This window comes from Sinocyclocheilus grahami, unplaced genomic scaffold (assembly GCF_001515645.1).
Source record: "Sinocyclocheilus grahami isolate Dianchi unplaced genomic scaffold, SAMN03320097.WGS_v1.1 scaffold417.1, whole genome shotgun sequence".
Taxonomy (NCBI): domain Eukaryota; kingdom Metazoa; phylum Chordata; class Actinopteri; order Cypriniformes; family Cyprinidae; genus Sinocyclocheilus; species Sinocyclocheilus grahami.
In genome coordinates, this window is record NW_015505596.1 from 487,364 (window position 1) to 501,764 (window position 14,401).

The 14,401-nt window shown below is 35.3% G+C and overlaps 1 protein-coding gene across 7 annotated transcripts in view; it reads left to right on the plus strand.

Moving 5' to 3' along the window:
* The first annotated feature begins 2,207 nt into the window (after window positions 1-2,207).
* sybu (syntabulin (syntaxin-interacting)) overlaps window positions 2,208-14,401 on the plus strand; it is a 19,030-nt gene continuing 6,836 nt past the window's right edge. For 2 of the 7 annotated variants that reach the window (XM_016232716.1, XM_016232720.1), the window contains exons 1-5: window positions 9,764-9,916; window positions 10,143-10,317; window positions 10,525-10,728; window positions 13,537-13,636; window positions 13,987-14,139. In XM_016232716.1, coding sequence (XP_016088202.1) covers window positions 9,893-9,916; window positions 10,143-10,317; window positions 10,525-10,728; window positions 13,537-13,636; window positions 13,987-14,139 — 656 coding nt within the window. In that variant the 5' untranslated portion in view covers window positions 9,764-9,892. Of the gene's footprint in view, window positions 2,463-2,761; window positions 2,816-3,558; window positions 3,579-6,370; window positions 6,427-6,652; window positions 6,828-7,034; window positions 7,239-9,763; window positions 9,917-10,142; window positions 10,318-10,524; window positions 10,729-12,497; window positions 12,671-13,536; window positions 13,637-13,986; window positions 14,140-14,401 lie in introns of those variants that run through there. The other 5 variants (XM_016232725.1, XM_016232718.1, XM_016232719.1 and 2 more) reach the window with 5 other exon arrangements.

The following is a 14,401-nucleotide window of genomic DNA, read 5'->3' on the forward strand; positions in this document are numbered from 1 at the left end:
TCTCTCATTGGCAAAAAGTATTCCAATTTACCTGAATTGGCTAAAAGTGTCCCAGTTTACCTGAATTCACAGGGAGCCTGGGCTATATGTCACACTTTTTACTCCAGTGCATATTTCTCACTGAAAGTGAATTATAAGTCATGTTCTCTATATTTGCATATACTATTGTTGACTGTCATTAAATCGACAATTACGGGAAACTAAATGGTAAATGGTACCCATTGTGGTTTTTGAAGTGCTCTAAAGTTGAGTTGAGTTGGGAAAATAACTGGTAACATTGTTTTAACCAACAAATAGCATAATTAATAAATGGTAAATCAAATAGGCTACACAATTTTCTACAGATTTGTACAAAGAAACTACTTTCTCACAACGTAATGTTTTACTAGACAATTTCTACAAATGCATCAGTCCTCCAACACAACGTTTTAGTGTAAACGTAAATTGTCGTTCCATTATTTACCATCAGAGGGCAGTGAAACCCCAAACTGCGTGGCCCTTAACTGCGTGCCCATAACAAACAGCAGATAATCTACTAGGCCTATTCAGTTGGTCACACGTATTTGCTTGGACTTGGACTTTCATTTTTTAATCAACGTGAAAATGTTATTAAACTAAATGAGATTGAATAAAATCTCTCTTTTGTATAAAAATAGGTTTAATCAATCTTCTGACCTCGTTTGGATGTAATACTGTATCGGCTTGAGTTAACACTGAGAATCTTATGTGGAGAATGACTTCCACTCGCAATGACTCGACGCTCGTTTGCTTGACTTCAGCACCTTGGAGAGCTGACGCCTCCACTCGCTGCTCTCAGTCTTTACCGTCAGCAGTGCTGCTCCATGAACCCTGCAGAAAATAAACATCTTAACCCAGACTAAGCTGGTTTTCTGATCTTAGATGGGTCTCCCAGCCATGGTCAACGTGAGAGTTTTTGCCACTTTTCAGCAGGTCAGCCTGGGATTCTATCCTATAACAGCTAAGAAAACCACCTGGGTTTGTGTTCAGCAGGGATCAAATTGAGAATGTACTTGCATTCAACACTTCAAATATTAATTTAAAGACTACATGAATAAGTAATTACCTAGGTTTGGTATTTTTGAAAAACTTGGTCGTACTGTTGACAATGTCACTTTGGTTCTGGTCAGAGGAGAACTGACCCCCCGACTGAACCTGGTTTCTCCCAAGGTTTTTTCTCCATTCTGTCACCGATGGAGTTTTGGTTCCTTGCCGCTGTCGCCTCTGGCTTGCTTAGTTGGGGACACTTCATTTCCAGCGATATCGTTGACTTGATTGCACAGATACTATTTAAACTGAACTGAGCTGGATGATGACATCACTGAATTCAATGATGAACTGTCTTTAACTGAAAAATGAGTGTTTACTATTGTCACTTTGCATTATTGACACACTATTTTCCTAATTAATGCTGTTCAGTTGCTTTGACACAATCTGTATTGTTAAAAGCACTATATAAATAAAGGTGACTTGACTTGACAATGTATTGCATAAGCAACACGTCATTTACAATGTGTAGCAACCGTGTTAAAACGTTTTTAATCAGTTAATGATACTAAACGATACTGTTATTCATTTGTTTTAAATCATAGTTATCTGAGATATTTTGATTGATATGTAAGATTATTTTCTTTACTATTTTTGATTTGGGTACAATGATTAAAATGGGTTTCCTTTAGCATATTTTAATTTTAATAATTAAAATAAATCAAGCAAATATGCACAAGGAAAAATATGCTAAAGGAAAATACATTTCTATTACATAGAAATAAGACTTATGTTTAGTCAGCTCTTGGTTAGAAATGTACTGACATGAACTGACAGATTTTTTTTCCCCCCCAGTGATGCCACAGAAGAAACATTTTGGGTTCAGGGAACAATTCTTAAAAGAACCCTTTTGTTCTTAATGTGAAGAACATTTTAATAAGCTAAGAACTTTGTGTGCAATGGAAAGGTTCCATGGATGTTAAAGGTTCTTCATGGAACCATCTATGCCAATAAAGAACCTTTATATTTAAGAGCGTAGGTCAAATCCCATCAACCATTAATACTGTGTAAGACATTAAAACAAGGCTCTATAAATCACTTTTGATGAAATCATAAGGTGTGACTAGTCAATAAATCCGAAATGTTAAATCACATTCGGCCATGTAAGGGTTAATTCTTGCTGCTCGTTACATAACACACTTGGAACATTAGTCAGATTCACGTAGTCCTGGCGATGTCAATGTCCACAGCCTCTTCTGCTTGAGCACGTACACTGATGCTCTGAGATGTGCTGTGTGGAATAATCAGGCTTCTCTCGCAGACGAGAGGCTGAGAGTCCATCACATCAGATCAAACCAGAGCTGAGGACCGAGGGCGAGCAGTGTGTTGTTTTTAAAGAGATACGGAGGAGCGCATCCTTCACTCTCACTCACAGGACTCCATCAGCCCATCACGAGGCAAGTCTATTTAATTACTGCGTCACACAGTTGTTTACCATAGCGGGTTTTATTAACGGGAATTTTTTTTATACATTCTAATATTAGTAGATATAGGCTAGTTTTTAAATCGAATACGACATGTTCTTTGTATAGCCTCTATTCAACATGTTTGCTCTAAACTTGAATTACGCATAGCTGTTAACGAATTGTTTAAGATGAACGTTCCATTTGAAGAAACAATTAGAAAAAAAAGTAAATTATATTTATAATGCAGTTTAAATGAATGTGAGTTTTTGTTTTTTTTGAGTTTCTTTTAGGTGGGGCAGAAGAGTCATTTGACATTTCAGAGATACTTGTCAGCAGTGTTGGGGGTAACTCATTACAAGTAACGCGAGTTACGTAATCAGATTACTTTTTTCAAGTAACTAGCAAAGTAACGCATTACTTTTTAATTCACAAGAGAATATCTGAGTTACTTTTTTTTTTCCAATTTATTGATTGACGGCTCTCCTGTCCCCATGTTGAGAGAAATCAGAAGATGTCACTGTAGTTCTGAAATAAATATGAATATGCATTAATTCATCTCACTCACAAAAAACACAGATTCAGTATTCCTCAAAGTGAATAAAAATAATGCAACTCGGAATATGACGCAAACCTGCAATAATTAAATGTTAAACAACACAAATATGCTTTATGTATTTAATCCCATTTTATTAACCAATGTCTATGCTTCTGACCTTCGATGATCCAGTTCAACCATACTAATAAGCACAAATTACTTTGTGTCTTTTTTTATTGCTGAAGTGTGTTGAAATTTCTTCTTCTGCATTCTACTGTACGGACTTAAATGTACTTTCCCTTCAGCCTGAAGCTTATTCATTTCACTTTTGATGTGAAAAGGCTTTTATATTTGCCAAAAATATAACTTTTTTATTTTAAAAACAAACAAGCAAGCCCTGTCCAGATTTAAAAAGTAACGCAAAAGTAACGTAACGCATTACTTTCCATAAAAAGTAACTACGTAACGTAATTAGTTACTTTTTTATGGAGTAACGCAATATTGTAATGCATTGCTTTTAAAAGTAACTTTCCCCAACACTGCTTGTCAGCAGCTAAACGTCTTTCAATCAGGTATTGTCAATCAACTTTTTTTTATAATTAAGATTTTTATTACAAGCTGAAATATTAGAAAACATCTGCCCTTCGTGGGAGAAATTGTGTTTTATAAGTCTAGTTTTACAGAATGCAATATGTTTTTTTAAAAGTTTCGTTTTATAGTTATATAATATAAAAATATAAAATTTTGATTTATTATATTTAAATTATATATTGTACTGCCTTTAATTAATACTGATTTAAGTTTAAAAAAAAACATTTTAGCATTTTATACTGTAATACAGTACAGACATTACTGAATTACAGTGTCAAAAATTTAATAAGAATTCATTTTGAGAATAAGAGCATAAAATGGCAAATAGTAAAATGCAAAAAAAAAATAACAGTAAAAATTGTATAAAAAAGTATTTGAGTCAAATTTTGAGTCGTGTTATGAGATTTACCTGACTGCTGAAAAAAAAGGTGGTTTTAAAATGAAAAAGTGGCATATTTTAACTCTTCAACGACAATGAAACAGATAATCAGTTAAATGAGACCAAAAAATTGTGGGGCAACATGTCTTCTCATGTCTTCCCAGAGCAGGTGCACTCAATTCTCACTGGAAATGGAATAAATAATAAAACGAATAAAATAATAATAAACACCCTAGTCAGTTAAAAATGTATGGAATGCTTTACAATATAGACTGTTAAAACAAAAGTGAATTGAGAAAAGGAATTGCTCAAATTTGTAATCATGCACACTGACTTGTACGATGTCAGCCTGAATTTAGCCATCTTTTTCTGTAGTCAACCAGCAAGCAGAGAAAGCACTCAAAGCCAGTAGCAAATGCATTTGTGCGCATTACTCTCTGTCTCCAGTAACATTGAGTCATCACTGCTTTAGTGGACTAACGACAGAATGAGGAGTCACTGGTGCTGAGGCAACTGATTTAAAGTGTCTCTAGATGTTTTGTGTTGACTTCATATTTGGACAGAAGAAGACAACCTTAGTTATATAACTGTCAGAACTTCAAATTGTTGATTATAATGGATGTTTATAGTATTTTAAAAAAGGCCTTAAGAACATATAGTGTACGCTCTCAGAAAAAAAGGTACAAAACTAGTATTCATTCATACCTTCAAGATACAAATATGTATCTTTTAATGGTAAATAAGGTACAAAGATGTACCTTTTAGATTTGTACCTTAGAGTACTACCCCAGTGACAACTCTGTACCTTTTATTCTGAGAGTGTGGGGTGAAGCAAGTTTTTACTGTCATGTTTTATGCATGAAATCATTCTTCTTAATTAAATATGAGTAGTACATTACATAAGGTGTTATGAGTCAACAAATAACCTCTAACTCTGTGAGTGCACTCCTGTTTAATCACCTCAAGCCACCCATGCCATTTGCATAGGATGGATGAGGTGATTTAAGAGAAATTGCATCAGTAACTTCTAACTATGTCAAGCTGAAACTAGTCTCAGCTTTTCAGTTAGCTGAGGTAAAAACACTAAGCTTCTTGTCCTGACACAAGACATCAATCAAGGACTGAATAGCTGACTAATGTCACTGAGCACTATCTGGTTTCTTGAAAGGCAATGTTCCTTTGTGTTGCCAGGCCTTTGTTACTAGGCTCTGTTGCTAAGGCTCTGACTTTGGCTGACAAGTTCAAAAGAACATTTATTTGAAATGGAAATCTTTTGCAATATTATAACAGTCTTTACTCTCACTTTTGATCAATTTAATGCATCCGTGCTGAATAAAAATATTGATTTCTTTTAAAAAAATAAAACATCTTACTGATTCCACACTTTTGAATTCTAATGTGCATTTTCATTTTCAGTTCCCTTAGTGTACTTCTATCACTGAAGCTGACAAAAGCAAATCCTTTTTTCTTTAACCAAAGCAAAAAATATATAAAACAACATAATACTTGCATAATTTAAAAGGAGGTGGTGACATAAGATACTCAAAATTAAGTAGCATGTTTTTCATATCCGAAAGGAAAGGGTGACCTACAAGTTGTGCTAAAGGTTGTGCTTTGACTTCTTTTGTAATGAAACATGACATCCAGACAAAAAAATGGAAAGAAGTGAGCACCCAGCTATGCAAAATGCATCAATCTTAAGGGGTCAATTACATCATCCACATTGAAAACAACCATAACCCTTATATAACCAACTTCAAAGAGAAGCTGAAAAACAAGGCACACGCAACCACAACATACACCACTAATAACAGGAAATGAATCAATGACGTCATAGTCAATTAAGCGTGATACTGAATATTAAATTATTCAGCCGTTGGGCTTTGGTCTGTTAGTTATGAGCAGATCTGGAAAACCCAAAACAGTTAAATAATCTAACCAGAAGGGTGGGGATTTATCATCTCTCTACCTAGACAAGGATTAAATTGACCATATTACTTCCTTAACCAAGTGCAAAGCCTTTTACATAACACTTGGTAAATTCACTGATTAATCATAAGAATCATGTTAAATAATAGCACTGGATCAGTTTAATTTAGAATGAGATTTCCTGCCGTACTAGTGAACACATTTATAGTGGGTGGCTGAAACTCAAGTATGATAAGGCACTACATTGTCCATAAAAGACAAATGACTCTGGGGAAAAAAAATGTTTTGGGTAGATTTAAAATTTAATGACAATTCATGGCAAAGACATATATTTCATATTTAAGCATATAAATATTGTAGCCTGGCACTTAAGTCAGAACGATTTATAAACTGGGTTAAACCAGCCTGGCATCTTGCATCATGTCCTCATTCATTTTTACACTATTATCTTTCTTTTTTTAACAGTTTTACTTGGAAGTATTCTCTACTTAAGAAGAATGGGACCTTTTCAGACATATGAGGTGCTTAACTATCTTTAAATCATTTCTGTACAAACACATTTTTACTTACATTAAGACATGTAAGCAAGATTTATATTGGATACTCTAATAACTTTAAGGAACATTATTCAACTCAATACCAGCTTTAAAAAAAGATTAACTCACCTCAGTTGCTGACTGTAGTTTGTCTGAAGGCAGTCGTAGCACCATTCCATTTTTCCAGTTACTGATTTTTTATTTCCTGCAGGTGAAGGAAAAAGGAAGCATGCGCAGCCGTATCCCTCGATTTGTCCTCCACCCCTTGCGTACTAAAGCAAAGGAGTCATCGGGGCCTAACATGCCATTGTCAGAAGAGGAGAGCAAGGATTTTGACATTAGCTCCCAGCACTCGAAAAGAACCATCAGTCCCAGCCTGTTCTCAGGTAGCCCACATGAGGTTGCCATGACTTCACACCATCCTGATAAGATACTTGGGAATTTTATTTCAAATAAAATGTAGTATCCACACTGCAATGTCATTATTTGCTCTATGATGGCTTTTATGTGTTGATGGCCTTGTACGTTTGACCTCTCTGATAAGGAAAAGCACAGTAGTAAATCATAATTTCCACTTGGTTCTGTTTTCTTAGATGATACTGGATGCCCAAGCAGTCAATGTGTGTCGCCAACCAAGGCCCTATCAGGCTCTGACAACAGCCCACTGGGTTCACCCACTCTGGGAGAGCGCAAGGTCAAGGTGACAAGAGTTCGGATGAATGTAGTGGCCGAGTGGAGTGCACCCACACAGAAGCACAAGCGAGAGAAGCAACAGCGTTCACCCATTATGCATAAAGGTAATTTTATTTCTGCAGTTATTACCAACTTTTTTGATTCTATTTATATTTTTTATATTCTATTTTTTTATATATTTTTTATTTAAAAAAGTTTATTTTAAAATAATACCAGTAATAAATTATTATTATTATATTGTCTTTCAAACACTCAAAAACGCATCAGTCAGTCAAAATAATTGAAAAGAAAAAAAAAATTTTATATGATTTTTGATAAATGTATTATTTATAAGACTATGACTATGACATCAGGGGCCCGTTCTTCGTACGTCGCTTATTACATCCAAGATGAAATGTCACATCCAAGATGATATCATCGCACTAATCAAGATCTGGCTAATTCGGTTCTTCAAACACACCTGTTATTGATGATTAGTATGGCTGGATTGAGTTATCTGAGATAATTGCGCGTTCAAGGGTTGGTTTAAAAGGGGCTATGTATCGATACTCGAAACCACGATCAGCAATGCAGTAATTGGCTGGCGGCAAGACAGCAACGTAATGACATCATATAATTAAAAAAGACACCTGACGAAAAACTTGACAAATTTCTGGACTTTTATAAGGACGGCCAAGCGAACAAAACTACATGAATGTTATAATAGATAAATGAAATGTGTTTTCATTTTATTTAAATTTTTTTACTTGATTCACAAATATTTATATTCATGATTTCGAATTTTTGTACAGGCTTTACATTTTTATTTCAAAGTAGCAATTCATTTAATTTTATATTTGAACAGATTTGTTACGTGACAGCATTATTTAAAGTTTTTTTAAGGGTCAAGATCATGTTATCTGCATCTCCTGCAGTTCCATCAAGCCACTCCCATAATAGCACTCAAATTAATGCACGACTCTACATTATCTGTATAGCATGTGTGTAAGACTCGAATACAATTATGAAGTAATCATTTTTTGATGAATAAATCTTTCAGTGAGTAAAACTGGCTGTGTCTATAGTATTAAAGACTGCACAAAATTATTATATTATCTTTAAATTAATTTAAATGATTACTATTTTAAATTATTGTCCCTGGATCAGTAGGATACTCTTGTAATAAAGTAGCGGTTTTTATATTTGAACAGATTTGTTACGTGACAGCATTATTTAAAATTTCTTAAGGGTCGAGATCATGTTATGTGCATCTCCTGCAGTTCCATCAAGCCACTCCCATAATAGCACTCAAATTAATGCACGACTCTACATTATCTGTATAGCATGTGTGTAAGACTCGAATACAATTATGAAGTAATCATTTTTTGATGAATAAATCTTTCAGTGAGTAAAACTGGCTGTGTCTATAGTATTAAAGACTGCACAAAATTATTATATTATCTTTAAATTCATTTAAATGATTACTATTTTAAATTATTGTCCCTGGATCAGTAGGATACACTTGTAATAAAGTAGCGGTGGTAGCGGACAGATTTTAAGTATCAGTTCTCCTTAAAAAGACGCGATCTAATCCTGTTTACATGAAATAAGCCTGCACCCGAGCAGGTTTAAGCTTATGGACCTGTTGCTATGACAGCAACTCCGGGATGAGTTTTGAAGAACCAAATAATCCAAGATCTTGCCAAATCGTCAGCAATCAAATCCAGCTAACTGAGTTAGCAACGTATGAAGAACGGGCCCCAAGTCAAATAATGAATGTTTACAGAACTGCATGTTTTCTGCATTCAAAAAAATAGAGAATCGTTTGGTTTAGAAATAGAATGTTTGGTTAGTTACATAAACAACCATGACTACTGTACATACAAGGACAGTTTGCACATGGGATCTTTATCAGCTTTGTGCAAGTGCGCACGTCCACTGGGGTGCAAGTTCAAACACGAAAATACATGCAGTTCTGTTTTGAAACAAGGTTATGATGAGTAATTAATTTATGTATTGTCATGGTCACACCTGCCTGTTTAATCCATTTAAATGTTTTTGGGATTCTGCTTGAATGGATTTCTCTGAAGACTTTATTGAATACAGAAAAAAAATGGAAACAACACAATCCAGGAAGTAGCAGGTGCCATGTGCTTGATTACTCTTTCTAATAGAGGCCAATGATTGGATGGCTTGTAGATGGCCAATCAATATTAAATTATTCAGCCGTTGGGCTTTGGTCTGTTAGTTATGAGCAGATCTGGAAAACCCAAAACAGTTAAATAATCTAACCAGAAGGGTGGGGATTTATCATCTCTCTACCTAGACAAGGATTAAATTGACCATATTACTTCCTTAACCAAGTGCAAAGCCTTTTACATAACACTTGGTAAATTCACTGATTAATCATAAGAATCATGTTAAATAATAGCACTGGATCAGTTTAATTTAGAATGAGATTTCCTGCCGTACTAGTGAACACATTTATAGTGGGTGGCTGAAACTCAAGTATGATAAGGCACTACATTGTCCATAAAAGACAAATGACTCTGGGGAAAAAAAATGTTTTGGGTAGATTTAAAATTTAATGACAATTCATGGCAAAGACATATATTTCATATTTAAGCATATAAATATTGTAGCCTGGCACTTAAGTCAGAACGATTTATAAACTGGGTTAAACCAGCCTGGCATCTTGCATCATGTCCTCATTCATTTTTACACTATTATCTTTCTTTTTTTAACAGTTTTACTTGGAAGTATTCTCTACTTAAGAAGAATGGGACCTTTTCAGACATATGAGGTGCTTAACTATCTTTAAATCATTTCTGTACAAACACATTTTTACTTACATTAAGACATGTAAGCAAGATTTATATTGGATACTCTAATAACTTTAAGGAACATTATTCAACTCAATACCAGCTTTAAAAAAAGATTAACTCACCTCAGTTGCTGACTGTAGTTTGTCTGAAGGCAGTCGTAGCACCATTCCATTTTTCCAGTTACTGATTTTTTATTTCCTGCAGGTGAAGGAAAAAGGAAGCATGCGCAGCCGTATCCCTCGATTTGTCCTCCACCCCTTGCGTACTAAAGCAAAGGAGTCATCGGGGCCTAACATGCCATTGTCAGAAGAGGAGAGCAAGGATTTTGACATTAGCTCCCAGCACTCGAAAAGAACCATCAGTCCCAGCCTGTCCTCAGGTAGCCCACATGAGGTTGCCATGACTTCACACCATCCTGATAAGATACTTGGGAATTTTATTTCAAATAAAATGTAGTATCCACACTGCAATGTCATTATTTGCTCTATGATGGCTTTTATGTGTTGATGGCCTTGTACGTTTGACCTCTCTGATAAGGAAAAGCACAGTAGTAAATCATAATTTCCACTTGGTTCTGTTTTCTTAGATGATACTGGATGCCCAAGCAGTCAATGTGTGTCGCCAACCAAGGCCCTATCAGGCTCTGACAACAGCCCACTGGGTTCACCCACTCTGGGAGAGCGCAAGGTCAAGGTGACAAGAGTTCGGATGAATGTAGTGGCCGAGTGGAGTGCACCCACACAGAAGCACAAGCGAGAGAAGCAACAGCGTTCACCCATTATGCATAAAGGTAATTTTATTTCTGCAGTTATTACCAACTTTTTTGATTCTATTTATATTTTTTATATTCTATTTTTTTATATATTTTTTATTTAAAAAAGTTTATTTTAAAATAATACCAGTAATAAATTATTATTATTATATTGTCTTTCAAACACTCAAAAACGCATCAGTCAGTCAAAATAATTGAAAAGAAAAAAAAAAATTTTATATGATTTTTGATAAATGTATTATTTATAAGACTATGACTATGACATCAGGGGCCCGTTCTTCGTACGTCGCTTATTACATCCAAGATGAAATGTCACATCCAAGATGATATCATCGCACTAATCAAGATCTGGCTAATTCGGTTCTTCAAACACACCTGTTATTGATGATTAGTATGGCTGGATTGAGTTATCTGAGATAATTGCGCGTTCAAGGGTTGGTTTAAAAGGGGCTATGTATCGATACTCGAAACCACGATCAGCAATGCAGTAATTGGCTGGCGGCAAGACAGCAACGTAATGACATCATATAATTAAAAAAGACACCTGACGAAAAACTTGACAAATTTCTGGACTTTTATAAGGACGGCCAAGCGAACAAAACTACATGAATGTTATAATAGATAAATGAAATGTGTTTTCATTTTATTTAAATTTTTTTACTTGATTCCCAATTATTTATATTCATGATTTCGAATTTTTGTACAGGCTTTACATTTTTATTTCAAAGTAGCAATTCATTTAATTTTATATTTGAACAGATTTGTTACGTGACAGCATTATTTAAAATTTCTTAAGGGTCGAGATCATGTTATGTGCATCTCCTGCAGTTCCATCAAGCCACTCCCATTATAGCACTCAAATTAATGCACGACTCTACATTATCTGTATAGCATGTGTGTAAGACTCGAATACAATTATGAAGTAATCATTTTTTGATGAATAAATCTTTCAGTGAGTAAAACTGGCTGTGTCTATAGTATTAAAGACTGCACAAAATTATTATATTATCTTTAAATTCATTTAAATGATTACTATTTTAAATTATTGTCCCTGGATCAGTAGGATACACTTGTAATAAAGTAGCGGTGGTAGCGGACAGATTTTAAGTATCAGTTCTGCTTAAAAAGACGCGATCTAATCCTGTTTACATGAAATAAGCCTGCACCCGAGCAGGTTTAAGCTTATGGACCTGTTGCTATGACAGCAACTCCGGGATGAGTTTTGAAGAACCAAATAATCCAAGATCTTGCCAAATCGTCAGCAATCAAATCCAGCTAACTGAGTTAGCAACGTATGAAGAACGGGCCCCAAGTCAAATAATGAATGTTTACAGAACTGCATGTTTTCTGCATTCAAAAAAATAGAGAATCGTTTGGTTTAGAAATAGAATGTTTGGTTAGTTACATAAACAACCATGACTACTGTACATACAAGGACAGTTTGCACATGGGATCTTTAGCAGCTTTGTGCAAGTGCGCACGTCCACTGGGGTGCAAGTTCAAACACGAAAATACATGCAGTTCTGTTTTGAAACAAGGTTATGATGAGTAATTAATTTATGTATTGTCATGGTCACACCTGCCTGTTTAATCCATTTAAATGTTTTTGGGATTCTGCTTGAATGGATTTCTCTGAAGACTTTATTGAATACAGAAAAAAAATGGAAACAACACAATCCAGGAAGTAGCAGGTGCCATGTGCTTGATTACTCTTTCTAATAGAGGCCAATGATTGGATGGCTTGTAGATGGCCAATCAGTGCAATTAAAAGCAGTTGGCTCCTCCCCCCGTCTGTGAGAATTCACAGCAATTGAGCTTGATTTGTATTGAGCAACTTGCACAGTTTTGTAGTTGTTAGTGAGTTTGTCACATTTGTTTGGTTAGTTAGGTAGATAGTAGCACTTTTGAAAAAGTAGGCACTTTATCATGGTTTTGTCAAAAGGAAAGAGATGCTTCTCAGGTGTGTATATTTTTTTTTAGTAAAATCAAGGTCCTGAATGAATCTTACCCCCTCTTTAGCATATCTTTGTCTTTCAGTCACCTCCTTTTGAATTTAATGCTTAATACATTTATTCAGATTATTTTTAGATTAGATTTTTAGATTACATCCCCAAAATATTCAGTTATCTGAAATATGTCTTGATCTGATACAAGGATGCCTAATATAGTTATCTATTTGCTTTCCCACTAACTTCAATGGTACTTCCAGGAAGTATGTAATCAGTATTATATATCTTTAGTCTTTAGTTTAGCAGAAATATAGTTATATAAGAATATCTCATGCTTTTAAGAACCCTCAGAAGAAGAAAAAAACGTAACAACATCAAATCTAATGATAATTTTGCAGTTAACATGTTGCGAGATAGAATAACGTGGCTACTTTTGAATGGCTGTCAAAGTAGAAACGATGTAGTTACAGCATCTACTAGCAGGGTCTAAGTGCTAAAGCTAGCTAGAAAAAGTTAATGGCTGCAGGTAAGGTGATATTCAAGCTTACATAAAAGTGCTGAGAGAAACCGAATGTGAAGGATTCCTCTGTCACTGAAATATTCGGTCCCTTACTTCCCAAGCCTTAGTTCTTCCATAATGGAGGCAGACAATGTTCATCACAGAAGTCTGTAACCCTATATCCTCTGACAAGCCTCTTTGATCTGGCTACTGGAAATATGCTAATTGGAAACGTGCTTCGGTTGTGCATTTGGTGGCTTTGAAGTTTCTACTTCCACACTTTCTTTTTAGATACCCTTGAATGGATCAATTTTGCTGATGTTGAAATCTTTGTAGAGGAAACTTTAGACTTTGGATCCCCATTTTTATGCACTATAGGCAGTGAGACAGATTTCAGCTCATCTAGCAATACCAGAAGCTACAAGACACATGAAACTCAGCCCAGCAACTCTGCAGGAAAGAACTCATCTTCTCGCAGGTAAGTTTTTTTATGCTTTATTTTATGTTCCTGAAGCTTAATCCAAGATGGCTGATTTGTTTTTGTTTGTTATTCTCTGTCAGATTTGATATTTCTTGTATTTTTAGTGTGTAAAACAGTATGATACAGTATGCAACATTGTCACATGATATTATGTGAATGTTAAATTCAGTAAGTTACATATGCTCATTTTGGTAAATGTACAGTAGTTGGTTAACAAGATATTGCATGTATATTGCATACTGAAATAATGAGTTGCATGGTAGTTTGTTGTTCTGAACATAGCCTGCGTGTCTTGCATTTTTTTAAGACACTGTCCTGTCCTATTTGCTTGCTCTTGTCTCCCTCAGCCGTGGGCCCCAGATCAGAAGCCTGTCTGTGTTCAAGCCCGCAGGAAGCCCCACTGCCCCTCGCGACGCAGAGCTTTTTGACCCATACAGGACACCCCAAAAAGCCCCCTCCTCCATTACCAACAGCAGTAGCAACTCCAGCTCTACCAGAAGGTATGAACAAAGAGGCATAAACAAACAGATGGAAAGAAGTTGAGTACATGGTAGATGCAATATATTCAATGTAGGGCTCAGGAGACAGTGCTATCGTGTCCTCAACCTCTTCACAGTATAAAGGATTAGATTGGTCATGGTTTGGCTGTGCCAGGCTTTGAGGGGATTTTGACAAAATTGTCTGCTCTCATTTTTGCCCACGCAGACAGCAAATCCGTTGACTGGCTAATAGGAGTAAAGTGTTTTTCAGTGCTACGTTTTT